Source organism: Triturus cristatus, chromosome 10 (genome assembly GCF_964204655.1).
Source record: "Triturus cristatus chromosome 10, aTriCri1.1, whole genome shotgun sequence".
In the NCBI taxonomy this organism is placed as follows: Eukaryota; Metazoa; Chordata; class Amphibia; order Caudata; family Salamandridae; genus Triturus; species Triturus cristatus.
This window is the reverse complement of record NC_140593.1, coordinates 489,611,736-489,634,497: the sequence shown is the minus strand read 5'-3', so window position 1 is coordinate 489,634,497 and position 22,762 is coordinate 489,611,736. Positions and strand designations below refer to the sequence as shown.

General features: G+C 46.1%; 1 protein-coding gene across 1 annotated transcript in view; it reads right to left on the bottom strand.

The window, feature by feature from the left end:
- Positions 1-4,103: 4,103 nt before the first annotated feature.
- LOC146789636 (isopentenyl-diphosphate Delta-isomerase 1-like) overlaps positions 4,104-22,762 on the bottom strand; it is a 109,058-nt gene continuing 90,399 nt past the window's right edge. Inside the window, exon 5 of the mRNA XM_085631910.1 lies at positions 4,104-5,736. Within this exon, the coding sequence (XP_085488036.1) occupies positions 5,419-5,736 (318 nt within the window). The 3' untranslated portion in view covers positions 4,104-5,418. The remainder of the gene's footprint in view (positions 5,737-22,762) is intronic.

Genomic DNA, 22,762 nt, shown 5'->3' with positions numbered 1-22,762 from the left:
CACTAGGGAGGGAAATACGAAGGGTATATATGAATTCTCTGATACTTGCTATCCGTACACGCTTTTTGCGCGTGCTATTTATAAACTGCGGATCTCCGTAAAACCCTTGAATATACTGTTCTTGACATGCTAGTCATTATACTTACCATTTACACGAATTTACCTTGAGTTAACTTCAAAAAATGTAAATACCCATATGAATTGTAATATGTAAAGTATTTTGTTTATGTTCATTACATCACGTGACATGTTAATTTATCTTTATTAACAAAGTTGAAATGCACAAAGTTTGCCCGTGACGAAGGAGTGTCCTACTCCGAAACGCGTCGGACGTTTGTGTCTGCAATAAACCTGCACTAAAAATAGAGGCCACGGCTCCTGTGTGATTCCTTCGTTATATCTGGAAAGGATTGCGCCGGATTGTACGTGTGAGAGTTTTGGGGGTGGCTACCCCAGCCGTGAGCCCGCCGGATCAGAGGCTTGGGAACAGCTACAAACTTTGTGTTTATATATATATATATATATATATATATATATATTTTTTTTTATAAATTCGAATTATTCAAAATCATATTTACATCAATGACATCAATATGAAAAGAGTAAAAACACATGTTTGTAAAAAACATTTTGCCATCAACATTTCTTTTATATAAATATCCTACAATTTCATCTATTACAAAAGGTCATCATGCATATTATTCTTTAACATGGGCAATATTATCTGTATCATTTCCAACTTACATGCCTGGATGTTTGATACCCAACCTAGAACACTGTCACCGAGGCTGTTGTACATCTGTCTTTACTGTGACCAGAGGGTATGGTATGGTTTGATGAACGAATGGTTATGTATGCTGGCGTGACAGGCTAGTATGAAAGTATGGTCCATTAGTTAGTAGGGGTTGTACAAATGTAAGGAAATGACACAGATAATATGGTCCATGTTAAAGAATAAAATACATGATGGCCTTTTGTAATAGATGAAATTGTAGGATATTTACATAAAAGAAATGTGGATGGAAAAATGTTTTTTACTCTTTTCATTTAGATATCAATGACGAACAAGCACAGAGGTGTAAAAGAGAGAGAGAAACAGAGCATGACGGAGGGGGGACAGGAACACGACAGATCGTTGAAATACACATGCAGTCTTTTACAGTTCTTAAGAAAGGAATGTCACAGATACGCAACCAATCAAATGAGAGTGATCATGAAGCCAACAAATGGTAAGCAACAGGTGGGCTCTACATTGACTGTAAACTAACAATATGTCTTGCAATTGTGTGCTCTCTTAGGCAAGACATAAAAAGGGGCCTGTGTATTATTATCTGAAGCAACCTGTTACTTGTGGAGAACAAACGACAAGGGTCATTGGCCCATCAATCTCAGTAACTGAATAAGTGCTTGGTGTATCACCACTTCAAAACAGAGGAGATTAATGTCCTCAGAAACATGCTCTGCCCAGGTGCGCTATTTGGTGCGCCTGGATCACAGATTCCAACACTCTTTCTGAAAGGGGTACCTTTTTGAATCTGTACTCTGCTCTCCGGTCTTTCATCAGCACCTTGGTGGTTTACAAAACTCCTCGGGCAGGTAATGGAGTACCTCCATGCTAGAAGGATTATACACTTCATTGTACAGTAAGACAATATCCTCTTAATGGAGCAATGTCCAATGAGTATCATTTAGAAACTTTGATGACCCTCCTGCAGGATCTGGGTTTTCTCAAACAATACAAGTCAGATCTGGAGCCAGAGCAAAGAATGACCTTTCTGGATTACATGGTAGATTCAATGGAAATGCAGAGGAGTCTCCCAGCCAAGAACGGCAAATGTTTGCAGGGAACGGAGGAGGCAGCTGACGCAGAACGGGAATTCTCAAAAACATCTTGCACTGATCGTGAAACTAGTAGTTGATCCATACACATTATATTTCCTGGTCAAATGCACTACAGAGCCCTTCAAAGACCGAAAGCAACTAACCTGGGGAAGGGTCTAGAGTTGTACAAAGAAGACAGTTCAGAGAAGCAGTGACTGCTGGATCACAAGGAATGAGAAGGAGATCCTCGAATAAGCTCCAGATCTGGTGACCAAGGCCAAGGCCAGCAAGTTGGATTGGGAAGCCAGGAACAGGGAATCCTCCACCAGTGGAAAGTGAGCAAACACCATATATATTGCCTGGAGCTCCTAACTCCTTCTCGGTTGTAAGATACATGACCAGGGACCAGATAAAGTGCTCAGTCCTTTTAAAGTTGAATATTTAAGCAGTGAGGTGCATAAATCACTTGAAGGGGGAGGGGGGGGGGGGCACTTGTTTGAAGGCCCTGGAGAAATTAGCCAAGGAGTTCTGGCAATTTTGCCTAGATAACCAAGGGTGAGGTACTGCACAATACCTTCCAAGACAACAAAAGAGAGGACAAGAATTCAAGGTATCTGCAGGACTCCAGTGCATGGAAGCTGGAGTGTTTCAGACCCCTATGGATAGGTGGAGTCAGTCTGTGGTTGATCTGCATCTCTCTAGACTTCCAGATTCAGTTAGAGACTGGATCTGTGAGCAGTGGCAATGGACAAGTCCATGCATGAGTGGCAGACCGTATACGAGTATGCTGATCCTCCATTTACCATGATCGCAAGGGTGATGGCTAAGGTGCTGAAGCAGTCTGCGAATCTGGCTCTGATAACGTAAATCTGATGGGCTCAAGTGTGATTTCAGATTCTGAGGAAACTTTCTTTGGATCATAGAATCTGTTGTTGCCATAATCAATACCTACTGCCAGATCTCCACAGAGCTAGCCATTAATTGGTTCTGTAGCCGATGCTACCCTTCATGGCATGGAGGATTTAAAGGAACCGTGGGAGCTCCCGTGACTAAAGAAGGGAGCTTCGGAGCTCATACAAACTAGCTGGCCAGAGAGCACAGATATGGTGAGATGTGGATTGGCTTACAGATCAGTAAATGTAGGTAGAGCAGCTGGACCCCAGTTAGGAGCAACCTATGATTGGTAAATTGCTTATGTGGATACAGTTATCCCATTTGCCGGACCCGAAACATTCTCCACTGTGCAACGGAAATAAGGTTTTTAACAATTTTCTTTCTTGGCACCCCAATGACCAATTGTCCAGAAAGGAGTGCTCAGCAAAACTGGTAATGATTTTGTGTCTCTTGTTTTGCTGGAGGGAACATTACATGTCTGGCAGGATGTTTACCCCAGATGAGTCACATTTGCGATTGCCAGCAGAACTAAGGGCCATATTATCAAGGACGGCGTTAAAATTATCGCACCGGAACATGGGCTTCTATGGGAATTCACAAGAGCATATTATCAAGCCCATTATCACCGATTTAGCGGCCTTGATAATATGGCTCCATATCCAATATGCATATGATCTCATCTCACAGCTTAGTTTAAAGTCCGAAAGCTTGTGCATAATGGAGAACTTTTGCTCTAAGGTGAGTTCAAAAGTTCGTGATCTTTATCAGGAAATCTTTTTTCAGCGGTCTCTCTCCCTTCTTCACTAAACTTCTCCACTGGGTGATGCAGAAGGCTGGCATTTATTCTTCTGTTTTTGGGTCTCACTCCTAAAGAAGAACAATGGCATTTAAGGCCTTGCTATTAGGATGACAACTGGAGGATGCTATGAATGCTACAGGATTGTCCTCCGTGACTTTTATACGGTGCCACTTCAAATTGGTGTTGGGAGTAGCTTGGTTGGTTGTTAGCAAGCTTTGAACTTAACACTCATCCTGGGTCCTAACAGTCACTTGCCTTCAATTATCCAGAAAAGATCAGAAGCAGGAGTAAAGAGGGACACCGATGTATGAGCTAATTTCATGTGAAGGAGTTGAGTAACAGAAATGCTTTGCACAGCTTAAAGCAATTAAATAATCATTGGTAGAGAGACAACAAAAAGGATACATATCTGCAACAAACACTGAAGACTAAGGGGATTGTTTATTTATATGTTATATTGGTGAACAGGGCATTCTGGTTGCTTGTTTAATGTTACCTAATTTCTTGTGGATCCTGGGAAATTCGGTTAAAAGTGTTTTCTGTTGATATTACTGGGATGATACTGTACAATAAAGCAAAAAGAGAAAAATGCAATCCTCGCCTCCGCATCTTTAATAGAATCGAAACTGTCCTTCATGCGAACTCTGAAATTTGTCATTGTTACATCAAATAAAAAGAAGGTTTTACATGCTTCTTGTATAATCATAATGGCTAGGTTATTGGTCTCTAGCACTCAAAAAAGTACACCAAATTAAAGTCACGCTGTCTTAGAAAAAAATAAGATCACCGTTTGTCACACAATCATCTTTCAAAACAAGTAAAGGCCTACAATTGTAACTTTTCAGACTTGTAGACTAATCCAAAAGTCCAAGCAAACACAAGTGTTCAATTGTTTTTCATGTTTGAGAGTAAGCACGCTTTCCCCCTCATACAATCGAAAGATTCAAAGAAAGTACATTTTTTATGCTGTAGAAAAATAATTTATAAGTAGTAGTTCCAGAACCACAAATTGCGCAAAAGAACTTTAACACTATCACAGAGTTCTCTTCAGTCTTACCTTCAATCTCAAGCTGGGAATTGTTTAACTTACTTGTTCATGTACACAGCTATTAACAATCACAGGACTTAAAGCGCCATACAGCATGATTTGCAGCTAGTTTCCCCATTAAAACAGTGTTGTAGCTCTTGTGGGAAGCAGGGATGGAGGAGTAAAAAAGCAGTCTTGAAATACAATGGCCAATTAAAATGTTTCCCCATGAAATTTGATGTGGTGCACCTTCACTACCTATACCTTGGGAGGGTATGTGGTATGTTGTATACCTAAAACAGTTTTGAAATAACATAGAAACAGTTGTGTAAATAATGCTGCGACTAAACTGGAAGATCCACACAAAATCATATTGCTAGCAAGGAGGTTGTAACATATACCCATCAATTACCCTGAATGAGAAGGTGAAATTGAGTGATTTACTTTGTTTAATAGTTTAGACACCAATCAGTAGGATCTAAATCTAACATATGCAGTGCAATTAATTCCAAAAAATACAATCCTGTGTTCTGGCATGGTGGGGGCTACAGCCAATTAAATATTAGCCACCGACACTTATCCAAATACAGTTTGCAGGAGATGGCGCATGGGTCTGTTGAAATTAGAACTTCTACTATAAACGCTTTAGCCCTCTATTGCTTCCCAGCATAAACTTCATAGCCATGACTTCAGAATGTATATTTCAATAAATATCTTAAAACATACTTTTCTTCTTCTGACACACGTTAGATGTCAATAACCAATTCAAACGTGTTACCACTTCGGTAAATCCATTCAGCCAATGCAGATACTGGGAGAGTTGCAAATAGACAGCCACCGGGCCTTCCAACTAACTCTGTGTGGCAAGAAAAGCACGTTACAGCCGGTGTATTTTGTCATGGTCCTCAAAAGGATTCAAATTGTGCAAATTGTCCCACCACTGGTAAAGAAAATTTTCAGCAATTAACTTGAACCATGGAGTGATCTGGACTTCACCATGTTTTGCTTTTTCAAATAGTTCCTGGAGCTCTTCCTTTGTCACATAGCAGTGGCTCTTTATTTCATTAGGATCAGGATCTAGTGTTACATTTTTTTGAACAAACAGTATATAATCTATTTCATGTTCACCCCAGATTCCATCTGACTGAGCCTTGTAGTGAATTCGGGTAAGGTAGTGAAGTTCTTCAGGTGTCACCTAGAATAACAACATTTACCATTAACAAAGCTGGCCAAATACATTTGATCACATAAGCATGAACTGGGCATGAATTCCGGTAATTAGAGATTATTAGACAACTTAAGTTCATTCAAGTTTCCTGTACACAAAAACTCAGGCCAGTTACTCATTTCTAGTATTAATAGTGAGAGTCAATCTAGATTTCCCAATGCTTACCAACAAGGATATGTTGACTACACCGATACTGTTAATCTTTGCAAGAATGTGAGAAAGTGTAAATTCCAAACACATTCACAGATCTCTTCAAAACCCTTCATGTCATGTGAGTAATTGAACCCATCCTGATTTTACTCTTTGAATTCAGGTAGTTGCAGTTTTGATTTTCCTCTTAACTGCAAGAGGGGAATGCATGATACAGGAAATTGTTAGACCTCAGAGACCAAGCAGCGATGCAGGCAATACTCATGCCTCCAGTAACTTTAACTCAGCTAACTATAAAAATGCAGATGTATTCTAGGCTGACAATTTACTGGTTGAGATGTTTTGAGACTTGAACATACAGTGTCCCTAATGCATCTAGCGGTGTTAATCAAATATTGCTTCTGATGCAATGTATACAGTGCTGTTCACATAGAAACAGCTAAAGAACAAGCCACCAACTTTATGGAGCTTTCAAAATATAACCACACAGAATATATTTCTAGGGTTAATACTATAAAAAAGTAAATTATTTTGTTAGAAATTGGTTAGAGGAAGTGTGTATAGTATTTGTGCCACACTTCAAACAGTAAAACAATGAAAAACACCACACCAGGTTAGGAAAATAGCTTTGATTTTATTTAATAAACAAGATTAAAATGACAAAAATCCAATAAGTAGAACTGGATATATTGATTTTTAAAATGTATATGAATAATAGCACCAAAAAGCACTATTGGGGAATCAGTTCATACCAGACCGGGACAAGTTCAGGCCAACCACGATGGAGCGTGGGCCGGCTACAGTGACCCAGTCAGGCCCGCTAAACAGAGTACTTTAAATCCTGGTTGCGGAGCTTTGAGTGGATCTGCTTCAAGGATGCGTCGCGCAGCAGAGGCAAATTCTAAGTTGCAATGGGGCTGCGGTGCGAAGCCCTGTTGCGTAGAGGAACCTGCTGGCGGGGTTTACGATGTGAAGTCCGGAGTCAAGGATGCAAGGGGCAGCAGAGGCGATGCGTTGATTCTGATGAGCAGTTATGCTACAGTGCGGAGTTTCGTCAGCGTGGCTGCCTTCCACAAGGGATGAGATGAGCTTGCGCTGTGTAGTGGGTTCGGGGTGACAGAAACGATGCACAAGGAGGAACGGTATTTATATGCTCGGTTTATTGCCAGGTGTTTACAGTAAATTGTTCCTCGGGCTAGGAGTAGAAGGGGCTCTGCAATGTTCAGGGACTGGAGACTCGCTGTCGGGCTCTCCTCCTCTTCGGTCAGGTCTGGTCTCTCTTCCCCGGTATTGCCCCAAAAGGAAAAGAAAAGTACGTATTAGGCGTGGTTGCCCAGCAATCAGAAGTGTAGGGGCCGGGAGTGAAGGACACCGTGCAGCAAACTTCTCGTAGGTGTCTAAGTGCTCAGGGGGGGGGTTTGGTAAAGGGGGTGAAGACGTGTGTCGAACCTTATCTGTGACGTATTTACAAGGCTTTTCCCCTCCCCACCCAGCCTGCGACTCTCCCCCGTACCTGCTCCAGCCACGCTCCTCCCCTGGGAACGTGGCAGGGCGCCTCGCGGGATCGTTGGCCTCCTGGCTTGTCGTTCTCAGCTCCCGTCGGCTCTTCGGTGTCTGCTCTTAGCTCCGCCGCTCTCTTCTCTCGACTCTCCTTCTGCCACTCCAGCCCGCTCTCCTCCGATGTTCCGTACTCCTCTTCGCTCACCGCCGCTCTTCTCCTCCACTCCAACTCGCACTCCAACTCCGGGGAAACGCCGTCCACTGACTTCCCGTTCCTGACCTCCTTTGAAGTCCCGCTACAGGACACGTCATCCAGGGCAGAAGTCTCGTCCCAAGGGCTTCCCTTCTTAAAGGCACCCGGTACCATTTCTTGACTCCAGTCTCGCTGCGGGTAGGAAGTCCATTCTTTCGCTCGTTCGGATTCCTCGCCAGCCTGTGTAAGAACACAAAGGGGTATAGAGGGGTCTTGGATCCAATAAGGCCAAACATGCGAGTCCATCTCTGTCAAGTCCCCAGCCCCGTCACACGCTGGTAAGAGTGTCGCGCAGCGGCAATTCTGAAAGCAATGCGTTGGTCTCAAGATGCGGGAGGCAGCAGCGATGCAAGTCTATTGTGACAGGTCCAGTTCATGCAGCAGCAGCAATGTGTAGGTTCTGCTCGAGGATGCGCCGCTCAGCCACGGAGATGAGTTGGTCCTGCGTTGCTCAGCAGAGAAGATGTTCCGCTGGCCCACTTTCAAGGGTGCAGAACTGGGGTGGTACCACTTGGCAGGGTAGACTCACAGAGATGCAGGGGTGGGAAGCATGTTATGTCCCTGAGGCTTCAGATCAGAAGGCCAACCAGCCTGCCCTTGGAGTCCCTCGGGGTTAAAGTGATGCACGTCCAGTCCTTCTCACCCAGGTAGGGGAACAGGCAGCAGGGCAGCAAAGCAGAAGTCCAGGTGATGTAGCAGGGTGGTCGGAAGTCTTTGATGTCCCCGAGACTTTAAAACAGGAGGCAAGTCGTTGGAGTCGCACTCAGGGTTCTGGGGTCAAGAGATGCAGGTCCAGTCCTTCTCTTCTAGGCAAAAGGACAGCAGATCAGCACATCAAAGCAGGAGTCCAGTAGAGTGACAGTCCTTCAGCAGCAAAGTAGTCCTTCCTGGCAGAGAATCCACAGGGTTGGGCCTGGCAAAAGGTTTCTTTTACCAGGTTTAAACAGCAGTGTAAACTGCACACAAACAGGCTCTGTAATGGGAGGGATGAGACATTGTTAGAGGGCTACTTAAGTGGGTGGCACAAGCAGTGCTGCAGGCCGACTAGTAGCATTTAATTTATAGGCCTTAGGCACAGGTAGTGCACTTCACTAGGGACATTCGAGCAAATGACATATGCTAATCAGGTATGAGCGAATATTACCATGTTAAGGGGAAAGCACAAGCACTTTAGCACTGGTTAGCTGTGGTAAACTGCGCAGAGTCCCAATACAAGAAAAAATGAGGTCATAAAAGTGGAGGAAAGCAAAAACGTTGGTGGGAAGAACACCCTCAGGTCTTGCATAAATAAAACACTATTTTTAAAGAATTAATGCCTTCATTAGTTTAACTCTCGTATGGTTGCTACCTAAACTGCACAGTCCAATTTTCATATTAGTTGCTCTGTTCCCTTTTGTTGTATTGGAACCATGAACAGAAGGAAGTAATGCAAGAATGTATAATAACACAGGTGATGACTCCTGACGGCAGACTCTAGAGGAGGGGACTACTAAAATTCAAACACTTTCCATCAGAGAAATGTAGGGAGATTTTGTTCTAGATATTTGCTGGACAATATGTCAGAAACATTTGTGAGATCGCCACAAGACATACCACTTTGGACTTTTCCCAGGTGTCTAGTTTTTATAAATATCTTGGGCTGGCAGCTTGGTGATGTACAACCCCGGACCAAGTGTTGAGACTACACACATCAACAATTCATAGCAGTTTTCTTTGTTTTTTCTTGGTTGCATTTTGACATTTCCTTCCCAAAGTTAGGAGGCCCACTTACAGAAATGGGCTCCCATTTTTATTGGAACAAGTATAGCAATGCCAGGTGGCAGGACTTTTGCTATTTCCAACAGATTCCAGGACTTTCCTTCTTAGAAATGTGAGGATATTCTTATTTGTGAAGCAAAATCTGTCACCTGCAGGACATTCTGAGTTAGCAGAAATAATGGCACCTGAGCAATAGCACTGTTAAGATCTCACCTATGTTTATCCTTTTCAGGAATGTCTGGAGTGGAAGGGTTCCCCAACTGCCGATGACCTAAACCCCCGAATAAGGCTCCAATCTGCGTCCGAAAGGCATTGTTTTTGGAAAGGACAGCCCTTTTTTCCAGGCTTTCCTATCCTGGGCAATATGCCCACTCACTCACATATGGTACCATTATTTTTTTTATCACAATTTGATGTGATTCTTAACAAGCCTGAAGGCTCTGGACTCCTCTAGGTCTCAACTTTTTAAGAGTTGGAGTTGGTAGGTCTTTTTGGATGCCAGCGAACCCCAGGACCAAATACGTGAGGCAATCAGAAAAGTTTACCTTTATTAAATATTTTTTAATCCAGTCGCATGGTCGCATTTTTAAGTTTTACCTGTCCTGTACGAAAGGCCCACCCGCATATATTGCACACCATTTTTAATGGGATTAAGTGTGGGAACCTAGAATGGTAAGAAATGTATCTTTTGTCAATCTCTGTATTTTTGGCTTCCAATTGCAAGTCAGTGTGCACAAGCAAAAAGTTGAAAATTGGGGGAGGGGGACCCTTAAAATCACTTTGCATAAACCTTAATCCAAAATTCAGAGTAGTGCTAACACCACATAAGAAATAGATGGTCAGTATTTAGTAACTATTTACTGTATGCCACAGCTCTTTGATAATTCTGGGTATCCTGCGATCTTGGATAACTGACATATTATATGAATCACTTCAACAAAGAGTCTCAAATGGGGGGTAGCAGATATCACTTTTATAATCGGCTTTCAATGTATAAATGGACAAATGAAAACTTCACCAATTTCTCGTTTTCCAGCGTACTTTCACTAAGTTTTAATTTCAGAAATTACCTTCTTTGGGAACAACTGGAGCAATCTACACATATAGTCCCTAGCTAAATTCGTAATTATTCCTAGTTTTCACAAATATATAGCATTTTTGTTTATCTAAGGGTTACACACTGGTTTCCCACACCAAGTGCACAAAGCTAGAAACTGTAAAATGAGGACATACTGACACCACTTCTTTTCCACTGTGTTTCTTTTCTGTGAGCTAGGGAGAGGGCAATTGTAGCACAACGAACCTCTTCTTGAAGCCATTTATAGAATAGAAGCCATTTTCTTACATAGCAATTTCCCCCTTTAAAAAAAATACTTGTCACGCTCCAAGGTAAATCTCAAAACTTGGGTATCTTTCTATAGCCCTATATGTGTGGAAAAAAGGAAATATTTGTCCTGTATAGCCTTTGTAGAAAGCAATGTTATGAAGGCTTAACTGCAAATTGGCCCAAATGCCAAACTTAGCACATACAAAGGCAATAGGTTGCCAAAGCTAATATGCCTAGTTTGAAACTGAAAATGCAAACCTGACCTATAACTGGTCTCATTCATACTGCGTGCTGAGGCCTATCCTGCAAAGCCATAATTAGAAATACTACCCTCCAACCAGGCATAAGTCTTTGCTGTAGTATGCTGCAATATCTTACTTGGGCTATTACCACAGAACCTGGATTCAGACACTAGGTTTTTGCAGCAAGCTGCAGTACCTTAAAGCCGTGTCTGACTCCAGGACCCTCATGTAACGAATGAGGGTCCTGGAGTCAGACACAAATCATTTTTAAGCAGGTTGCAGTACCTTAGGTCAGTGGTTCGCAACCTTTTGACAAATGTTGACTCCCACTTAATTACTACTTAAATCCAGGGACCCTGTCTAAGCAATCACTAGGATTTGAACCACAAAACAATTTAAGGAAATACAGAAAAACGTTGTATATCAAACCATTCCACAAATTACAAAATATTTTATGTGAAACACAAACGCATACAAGAATATAAAGTTACTTTTTAACCCTTTGCGTGCTCATTACGGAGCGGGGGGGGGCAGAAAACCCCACTAGGCACCAGGGATTTTGCTATGTGTGTAATGGAGGTTACTTCCAAGGGGGTAAAATGTGCTTAACGTTTTTTCTGCCCCTCCTGGGGACAGATCTGCCCCTTTTTTTTGCCTTTTTCCCCTAGGCGGGAGGGGGAAGGCAGAAAACCCTACTAGGCACCAGGGATTTATTTATTTTGCAAGGGGGGCACATTTCGGTCTGCTGTTTTCTGCCCCACCTGGGGGACAGATCGGCCTCGCCGACAACCTCACCCGATCCCTTGGGCAAGATCACCCCCCATTTTTCTCAGCCCTATTTGAAGGCCCATCTGGCAAATTGACTATTTGGGTAGTGACATAGTGTGTTATAATGTTAATTGGTTTTTTTGTGTGAATTGCAATTGTAATGCTTCATTTCACCCTTTTTGTTCTAGGTCAAGGCTTTTGCGACTGTTCCAGGTTGCGGTTTTGTTACTGGTGGTTCTGCTGTTTGTGTAGTTGCATGTGTTTGGTAAGAGACTTTTTTTTTTACAAAGTAAATGAGTTTCATTTCTCTGCAGGAATGTGTTTTTTGCAAATGGAGTAATAATAGCAGTATGTTTGGCTTCTGTTGTTTGAGTGTCAAAAACTTTTTGCATTTGTGCTCAATGTGTATTTTGTTGTCTTGTGAGTAATCGGTTTTGTTTTTTTCTTTCTAGTGGGATATCGTTTCTGCAGAGTAGGTGCTGGTGAGTGTAGTGGTCTCTTGCAAGTGAATCGCATCGTTTTTGAGTATATAGATCTTTGTTATAAAAGGTACACTTTTTTTTACTTGCTTATTTTGCGGTGTTGGTTGTTGTTGACTTGTTTGTGCAGTCTCCTTTCTTAGGAAGGATAATGGCTAGCCGCAGGATTACTGCTCAACAGGTTGTTGGTATGTTTTTGAGTCTTCCTCTGACCATGGTTCAGAGACTGACTCTGCATCTGCGGCAGAGAAGGGAGGGGCAGATTCAGGCAGCGAGTTTTCTCTCCACATGGAATCATCGGATGATGAAACGACTCTCAGTGCGGATGAAGCTACTCTTAGTGCGGATGAAGTGCCTGTTTTAGAGGAGGACAATGATGTGCCGATAGTGCAGCAAGAGGCATCTGGGCTGCAGCCAAGGATTCCAGTTGGAAGTGATGACCTCTGGTTTGCCCCAGGCATGGTGCAGCCGGCATTGCCAGACTTTACTGATGTTCCAGGGAGGGAATACAGAAAAAATGTTGCAGATACATTTTTTTCAGTTGTTTATGGACGATATATTTTTGGCAGAGATTGTTGAGCAGACTAATTTGTATGTCGAACACTTTTTGAGGGACAACAGTACCAGCCTTAGGCCCCACTTTAGAGCTACCCGGTGGACTCCCACAAATCTGTAAGAGATGAAGTTCTTGGGTTTAACTTTTTTGATGGGCTTGCTAAGGAAGCCATCAATGTCTTCATATTGGTATACTAGTCCCTTGATGGCAATGGCTATATTTCCGGCAGTCGTGAGACGTGATAGATATTTGCTTCTGCTTCGGATGCTGCATTTTGTCGATAATGGTTTAGCGTTGCCACAAGATCACCCCGAGTGTGACGGTCTTTTTAAGATTTGGCCTGTCATTGATCACTTTGTAGATCAATTTTCTGAGATCTATGCTCCAGGGAAAGAAATAGCAGTGGATGAGTCTTTGGTCTTGTTCAAGGGCCGCTTGGTTTTTAGGCAATACATTCATAGTAAGAGGGCACGCTATGGAATTAACCTGTATATGCTGTGTGACAGTAGGACTGGATAAGTCTCTAATTTCAGGGTGTACACCGGTAAGGAATCCAGGATTAACCCCCTTGTTTGTCCGTCCACTTTTGGAGTGACAAAATTGTGTAGGAACTTGGTAGAGGACTTTTTAACAAAGGTCACCATTTATATGTAGATAACCTCTACACTGGTGTGAGGTTGTTCAGGGAATTAGCCAAAGTGGACACTGTTGCTTGTGGCACAATCCGTTCTAACCGTAAAGGTTTCCCAAAAGAACTAGTTTGTCAAAAGCTTGTGCGGGGACAGTGCAGTGCGTTGCAAGGAACTTCTCACTGTGAAGTTTTCAGACAGGAGAGATGTCTACATGCTGACTACCATCCATGATGAAAGCACTTCACCTGTGACTGTTCGGGGTCAGGTTGCTGAAGCGCGCAAACCTGTGTGCATTTTAGACTATAATAGGCACATGGGTGGTGTTGATAGAGTAGATCAGAGGTTGGGACCTTACACTGCTCTTCGTAAGGCTTAAATTTGATATAAGAAGTTGGCTATCCATCTTTTCCACTCAGCAACCTTTAATGGTTTTGTTATATTCAAGGATTCTTGTCCTGAGTCAAAGATGACGTTTGCTAAGTTTCAGGAGTCTGTAATAGGCAGCCTTGTTGTAGTGGAACAGGCAAGTGTTCCTAGAGTTGGAGTTGTGGAGGATGTGGCAAGATTGAAAGATCGCCACTTTCCTGATCACATTCCTCCAACACCCTCAAAAGACTTTCCCAGTAGGATATGTAGAGTCTGTTGGCGAAGAGGTACGCGAAAGGAGACTCGTAAGTACTGCCCAGAGTGTCCTTCTAACCCTGGGCTGTGTGTGCCTGCTTGTTTTAGAGTGTACCACACACAAAATAATTTTTGGGAGAATCCATGAGTGGTAAAGTGAACTGCCTGGTCTCTATTGTTTTATATTTTTTGTTCAGGGTCAAGGTTGGCATTTGTGCAATGTAGTTAGTTTCAGATTTTGTGTTAGTAGATTTGTCTCTATTTGCAATTTGTTTGGGTTTTGTTTTTTGTAAAAAAAACTAAATGTGATGGCGGTGTGTGTAGGCTGGCACGTGGCTGGTGGTGTGCGTGGACTGGCGCTTGGCTGGCTGGGTGCGTGGACTGGCGCTCGGCTGGCGGTGTACGTGGACTGGCGCTCGGCTGACTGTGTGCGTGGACTGGCGCTCGGCTGACTGTGTGCGTGGACTGGCGCTCGGCTGACTGTGTGCGTGGACTGGCGCTCGGCTAACTGTGTGCGTGGACTGGTGCTCGGCTGGCGGTGTGTGAGTAGTGACTTGCTGCTGGTCACTACACACACTGCTAGCCAAACGCAACTCCACGCAATCCGCGAGTGGTGTGGTTGATGTGTCAGGAATGTGGGCGTGCGAAAGTGATGGGCCCTTGAATGGCGCTGTCTGCTGGGCGGAGTGTTGTAATGTGCTGGGCTCGCGGCTGGCGGTGTGAATGGTTTTGTATGTGTCACACGTATGAAAGGTGTATGAATGGCCTGTAAAGAGGTTGGTGCCTTGTCGTGGCTTTACAGCTCACGAGCTGTGAGTCAATGGTTCAGTTTCTCGTCCTTTCAATTATTAACAGTGCATTTCACTTTTGTGAAATCTCTGGTTAATACAACTGTATATACTGAACCATCACTCACCCTTGTGCCAAATCCAACGAGTAGGTCTGTGTGCTTGAGGAATAGGTGGTTGTGCAGAAATATTTGTCTTTTCTGTCTCTCAAGCCGGGTGTACCTTGTCCTTTTTTGTGAATGTTGTAACGTGTTGGTTTTGTGCCTGGTGGAGTGAATGGTCTTGTGTGCATCACGTATGAAAGGTGTGTGAATGGCCTGTAAAGCGGTTGGGGCCTTGACGTGGCTTTACAGCTCACGAGCTGCGAGTCACTGGTTCAGTTTTTTGTCCTTTCAATTATTGACATTGCATTTCATTTTTGTGAAATCTCTTGTTAATCAAATTTTATATACTGTACCATCACTCGCCCTCGTGCCAAATCCAACCAGTATGTGTGTGTGCTTGAGGAACAGAGACTGTGCAGTAATCTTGGTCTTTTTTGTCTCTCTGCCAAGGTGTACATTCCATCTAAGAATAACCTACCAACTGTAGATATGGTCATAAACTAAACACCCATGGGAGTACATGGTGATGTCTCTCTTGTGGATCACAACAAGTTATCTTGACCACAATGTCCTGCAAACCTCAAATTGTCTGTCACATTTTCCGTGCACTATTGTGCCAATATTGTCACGCTGCAGAAAGAAACAACAAATTTCCTACCCCCCCCCCAACGACTTTCTCCAAGTATCCCAATAGAAATAGAAACTCGTGTGGGTGGGTCAAGGACCCGCGGCAGGCAAGTGCCCTAAACCTAGTTAGGCGACATCAAAATTAGCTATCACAAACCAACCTGGTTTTCAAGTGGGGTCCCATGAGGTTTTGACCCCTGGCTTGGCTGCCATCTAGGGAAACCTACCAAACCCACACATTTCTGAAAACTAAACACTCGGGGTATTCCAGGGAGGTATGGCTTGCGTGGATCCCCCAATGTTTTCTTGCCCAGAATCCCCTGCAAACCTCAAATAACGTTTTCTACCACCCAGCATTCCCCCGGGTCTCCCGATAAAAATGGCGCCTCACTCGTGTGGGAGGCCCAAGTACCCGCGACAAGCAACGGCCCAAAACGTTTTGAGGCAACAGCACGGGGCCATAAACCCAGGTGACCCCCCCCCGCACCCCGCCCCCCCCACCCTTGCAAAACCTGGCCGTTTTGTGATAAGGCAATTTCGATGTCGCCTCAATATTCTACCTTGTACTTCTGTTGCGCAGGGTGAACTGCCTGCTCAGTACAGAGAACATACCTCTCTGCAGCTGTCCCCGCGCTCCAGAGGAATGTGCTTAGCGTCCAATTCAAACTATAACAGAACAATCAAAGCTCAATTCAAGTCAAGAGTTGGGCCTTGGAGCTCCTCGGAACAGTTAGCATTTGTTTTGTAAAATAAGGGTTTGAAAATAAAAGGTGCAAGGCCACTTTTCTGCCAATTGTGCTTAGCTTCTTAAACACCATACCCTCAATAACACAATAACAGACATGGCCTTCAGATGAAGCGAGGTCGAGTCTCCGCACGGCCTGCTGATCACCAGAGCTAAGGCTGGGCTTAGTGTTTAGGAAAATGCAGTTGCCAGCGGCCCCCACAGGGGGCCACCTAAAAGGGCGGACCTTTCGTGCCATTTGGGCACAAACGCCACCCCTCCTGGTCTAGTGGTTGGACTCAGGGAAGGAGTCCATTGCCTTGGCGCGCTAGGCATGTCACTTCCGGTGCAGAGGCCGGGGGAGGATACTTATAACTCCCTCCACCTCTCTGGCGTCCTCTTTGCGCCAGACACGCCGTCACGACTTGTCTCTCGTCATGCGCATTTTGACCCCTGGAACCGAGCTGCTGGAGCACCGAAAGATTGCCGGCGAGTCGTCCAGGTTACAGCCACCCCCCCCCCCTTCAGAGTGATACCAAGTATCACTAGCACCCTAGGTGGCCTTGGGGGGCGCAGGCTCTGGAAGGCCAAACAGCTGGTGAGCTGCAGCCTGGCACTCCGGTTGGGGGTCGCGGGCTTTTGCTGTTAGGAGCCCTCATCACGGCACTTCCCAGTCCCTCGCTAGGTTTTGGGCTGCGCGACGGACCTGGTGCTGTCTCCCGGTCCGACCCAGAGCGGCCCGGGCGGATGTACGCTCGGGCAAGAGCCAGCCGGTGCACATCAGGGTAGGGTGGCGATCAGCCCCCAACGCGGAGTAGTGGGGAAACAGCTCGCTCGCACTTGTGGCGGGTGTGGCAGGGAATATGGAATGGCCCGGGCGAGTAGCGCCGTCGTCGAGGCCTAGCGGGACCCAGAGGGGTATATGCGGAGTGGGGTCTGCCGCTCAACCTGGTCACTTTGTCCCCGGGGGGAGAGGGCGTAGCCTCGCGGCTAGGGCTGCTGACCGTAGGCATTGAGGAACCTGGCCCAGCCTCGCCGATCGCTACATGCTCTGTTGCTGGTTATATCACTCCCTTCCCGTGCCCTGCGCTGTCCAGGGGGATGATATGATTTGTAGGCACTGCCCCATTCCACCGCGTGGGGAGGCCCGCGTAGCAACACCCCATCCCCTCCACATGGTGCATGGTACCAGGGGGTGGCCGGCAGCGAGCGCACTAGAGCGGGTCGGAGCAACTTAGTGCTGGGACACTCTTTGCTGAGTAGCCGTGCGCTCTACAAACCTGGTTAGTTCATTCATTCATCAGCTCGAGTGAGCCGCCGTTCTTTGCCCCCAGCTCCCTGCCCCAGGCCGGGAGGGAAGGCTCAGCAAATTCAAGGCCGCTTCCAGCGCGCAGCACCCCCCCACCCCCCCCCCGGGTTGGAGCCCTATCACATGGAGCGCTGTTAGGTCCTCTGACCAGGAGAAGGCCCGCGCCCAAGGATAGAGGCCAGATAGTAAATGGATCCCCAGCATGAGCCTGCGCTCATCTGGCATCACAAAAAGGTCCCTGCCTAGAGAGAGATACCCGATTTAGGATGCACTGGCATGTCCCAGCCGTGTGCTGTGCTACTGTACCCGGGTGATTTGTTTGGTGGTTTGTTGTGGGGGGTGGTTCCCCCTCCGCGCGGTGGGCCTGGGGTGGCAATGATGGGTCTGGGGGGAGGCGGCCCTCTGCAAGTAGCGGGGACACCGGGGCCTTGGCCCGCGGGGGGCAGTTAAAATGGGCACATTTGTGCAGTGTCCACGTGGGGCAGTTTAAAATCGACACTTTAGTACAGTAAGTAAGGGCGCGTTTCAGGGCCTGGGCCTGTTGCTGCGCAGTTGGGGGGGACCTCGCCGGGATAGCGAGATATGCGGGGGAGGGCGGCGAGCGTCACGGCCCTCCCCCATCCGCTGCCGAGCATTCCCGGTGACTCGTACTGAACATATAAGTACTTAAGAAAGGAAACGTAAAGGACAAGATACTAAGCATCACATGTATTGCTAAAAGTCTGCCGACTAAGCACGCAGAGACTGTAGACATGGATGTGGCTGCCCCGCTCTGCTCACGCAATCAACCAGAGTACTACCTGCAATCATTTAGACACAACCCCCTCTGTGCGTTAAATGGAAACACCAGCGCCCCCCCAGGCAAATATTATTGCTTACCTGCTCTCCATCTCTATCCTGAGCTCGAATGGAAAGTCAAAGAGTGACCCTGAAAAAGGGGGCAAGACTTGGGCGCTGACTGCAGGAGCCACACGAGCCGCTGAGGCCACGCCCCTTCCATATAAAGCCAACAGGATAAAGACTGAATCCTGTTAGAGGTATGAGTGTTAGCTGGGTAGTGGGGCTGCTGCACCCCGTACCCCTTAGCCTCGCTTACCAGAGAGGCCACTCTTAGACGCAAACAAGCAGCTGGTTCATTTAGGACAACAAATACATGGACACAGTGCGTGTCTTCTGCACGGCGAAGCACATTATTCATTATTACCTCTGGGTCGAGTAAATCACCCAATGCTCCAGAAGGTAGGGCATGGTCTGACCTCCACGGTTGCAAGGAGGGGCCTTGGTCCAGGTTACTACAAGTATTCCCCTATATGCCGAGGAGGGTGTGAGTTGGGGAAACGGCATCAACTGTTGCACTCTTGCAGGGAGAGCTATGGGGGGGGGGGGGGGGGGGGGGGGGAAGAGAGCGTTGCACAGCACCATCGTGCTGCTCCGACCCTGGTGCGGGAACAGAGGATGCATTGTCATGATCAGAGGGGCACCCCCTTCTCACATGAATCACGTGGCAGGGTGCAGAGGAAAACTGCCTTTTGGCTAGGCTTCCCAATACGACCACCCTATACACCCATGGAGGTAAATTTCTAAAGTGGGACGGTGTAGCTCATGATTTTGGTAAGAACGTTATGAAGTTATGAACGATGTGGCAGGAGCATGTTGCCAGACTAGCATAAATTTGTGAGAGCATTGGACACCAACTGTTAAATGATGAAATACGTTTTAGTCAACCCACCCCCTGCGTGGTGGAAAAAACATCTGTCCAAAATCTGTGATAAATGACTACATAACCACGTAAGTAGGTGGGGAACAGTTTCTCATACCGCCTACTTGCTGTGCGACGGGGGCATACTTGACTGAAACGGTGGAATACACATTCATTTAAATGATATCATTATTACTTGGGGCCTAACTCTAATGGACAGTAATGTGCACAATGCATACAGCACGGTGGGACAGGGGTAGCATCATAGTTGCAAAAGGACCTGGGTGTTTTAGCCACCGGGTGGCACTGTTCAACTGTTTGTTTTACATTCGGTTGATGGTGTGTTGAAAGTTTGGCAGGTTGGAGCCTACAGTGATCCAAGTGAGGCAAACCGCAGCCTCAAACACTATGGAGTGATGCGTGATCCGATGGGCCTCAAAGCGCAACTGCACTATTACAGGATGCAAGCAATAGAGCTCCAATGCACATAAGGATGGCATACACAGCTTTAATGCAGAAACGAGAGGGTAGAGGTTCATATCACCAGTTGCTAATTAACTCAAGGATAAGACACCAGCATGGTATGTGCATGTATTCACTCTTTCCAAAGCATCAACCTCCGTGCTGCCATGTGGTTGTAGTTTTGATGCCATTACTGGCTCACTTGGGCAGATTGTAGCACGATCGGTATTCACAGCACTGTTCACATCATTGCAGTTTACTTGGTGTAATGGGCAACTGAGCGCCAAGTGGTGGCACCATGCATACGGATACCCAAATGGGGTGGCGCTAGGTAGCATTTCGGATTCATGGGTACCGGTCGTGTTAACAGTTTACTCTGCGATGGTTACGTAAGGGCTAGGGTCACTCTGGGGCCAGGGCTACTTTGGCTGAAGAGTGCAGGACGAGTAGTGTGTGCATCAGGAAGGCGCGATGGGCACGGTTTGTGATGGATATGTAGAACTAGGTTTTCTTCCCAGGGACGCCGTGTGAGCTCCCGCCGCGACTAGGGATGCACGCCCACCTGGGGCATCAGTTGGTCATTGTTTCTCTGCCTCCCCCTAGCACTCGTGCATGTCTGGGGGCCAAGGTGGGGCACTCCAGAGCGGTCTACTTCCTCTCTAGTGAAGTGCGCGGGAACTGGTTGATATGTCGCCTATGTCATTGCATTGAATGACATCTGTACAGCAACAGGTGATAGGGCATGGGTGCATGTGGCACATTTGATAACGGTGCAGGATAATTATTGTTTTACTGTAGGAAACCGGGAAGTTATGCCCAGGTTCTGTCTTTCTTTGCCGCCGCTTACCAGCCCATTGGTGGGAAAGTATAATTTTACACTTTGGGCAATTACAACGCAAAGAGAGGTGCTGTGAAAGGTTGTTGAGACTGCATTGTGCAATTGGCTACAAGGGCATTTAGGAGGAACATCTGCTGGCGCCATATAGCAACAGGTACCATGTACGCATGAGGGGGCGTTTCTAGCTATGAAAGAAAGTTGAGGCAACCCAGTAGAAATTCAGTGCAAGGCCTCATTTGGTTGGGCACTTTCATTTGTAAAGCATTAAACCAGTCAGCCCTGGGAATTAGGTAGGCAGATTATTATCTAAGATGTTTGTTCAAACCGGGTAGAGCATATCGACCATAATTAATAGTGGAACCAGGAACGGCTTTACAAAGCAATGCTGTAGATTTCCTGTAGAATTCTGGATGGACAAGCTTCAGGGATAAGGTCCTGACCTTTCACCCCTCAAGGGACCATCACTAATTCCGAGCAAGTAGGCGAGGAGCATACTAATCCCCCAGCGAGTGTAGCACAAGAGGAATGAGTGCACTTGAATGTGTGACCTCATGGTGCCCTCTCTGAGCAATCCAGGTCACACCACAGAGGGCAAAGGCAAGGCCTTGGCCCCTGATGGACTAGGTTTAATTTTAGTTGTTTGTGAGTGGGGCTCACAATATTGTCGCGTCTTGCTATGTAGGGTCGATGCAGCTAAAATGTGCCCTCTGCAAACAAGGGCAGGTTACAGGTCGCCTCAGTTAAGACATATTCACCCGCGCTTTAGCCAGGGCAGCAGGTGCATTGTGGTAGGTTTCATCTAACAAGTGGACTGCGATGCAAAATGTCTGGTAAACACGGCGTTGGAGCACAAATGACGACAAGGTATTATAGACCATTTGGCATTCCCAAATCCAGACAAGGGCAGGTACTTGCACATATTGTTCCCCTCCGGTTCCCACAGACTTGTCTGCCATCTGGGTTATCCTTCCATGGGCTAGAACTGGAAGGGGCATCTTTTGTGACCAGTGCCCCAAATAAGTCGATAGTCAAAGCTATGGTAGATGTACCATAAAGGGCATGGTTACTAAGGTTATCCCAAAGTTTTGGGGTCAAACTGGGTTGGGGCAGTAAGTCTACAGTCCTTAAGAAGCATTTCGTCAAGCAAAGTAGGGCACTTAGCAATACATAGTGTCAGCAAGTGGATAACATGTACCGGTTATTCAGAGACATCATGCCCCGGGGCCACGCGCGCTTCACAAAACCAGAGTTTAAACTAGAAGGGTGCCAAGTGGCAAAAACCAGTAAATAGGTTTAGTATGTGTGGCTCTGGCCTTACAACTGTGTGGAGCCAGTCTCATTTAGAGGTACGCCCAGTTGAAAATTGTGTGCTTCTTAAGGTTCTCATGACCAATGCTGTTTGTGGTATCTCCCAGCGGATCCTCTGAAGGTGTACTGCAGCTAACATGAAACTGGGAATCTGGGATTCCGACACTTTTGCGGGTTTAAGCATCTAGGGGCAGAGATGGTTAGCAGGTACTGGCCTCTGTGATCCGACGGCAGTTAAGCAAGTGGGGTGCGCTGCATAAGTTGTCACTACACGGAAGGGGGAGTTGTCGCCAACAGTGGGCACAATACATATATTGTTTCAAACCAGATTTGACACCAATAAGGTGCTCACCAGGGTTTAGCAATCAAAGGGGTCTGTGCAATTGCCTGGTCAACGGGACGAAGTAAGTGCACCCCAGAACCAAGGGTAGGTGACATGTTGCTGCAGTTAAGCTCTAATGCCCCGCCCGGTTAGCTATATTAGCCACGCTGGGTGGGGACGCTGTCAGCCAACATAGTGTGCTGCTGTCCCAATAAATGGGATAACAGGGAGTCAAGCACAAAAGGCTACTAGGTATAAAGAACATTTGGCACATCCAGGATTCAACAAAAATTAAAATTTAACGGGGCAGGACAATTTTCCACTGCTTGGGCTGCACAGGGTGGGCAGTGTGAACCCCCCATTTGGGAATTTTCTAGGATGGGGGTAAAGTAGGACTTAGTCAATCCTTCATGTTAGTCACCATATGACAGACAGTGCGCACTGTATTAAAGCAGACGATTCTCTAAGCTGGTATGCCTAAGGGGTTTCACCACAGAGGGAGCTGAGCGGGCGAAATTCCCATAAG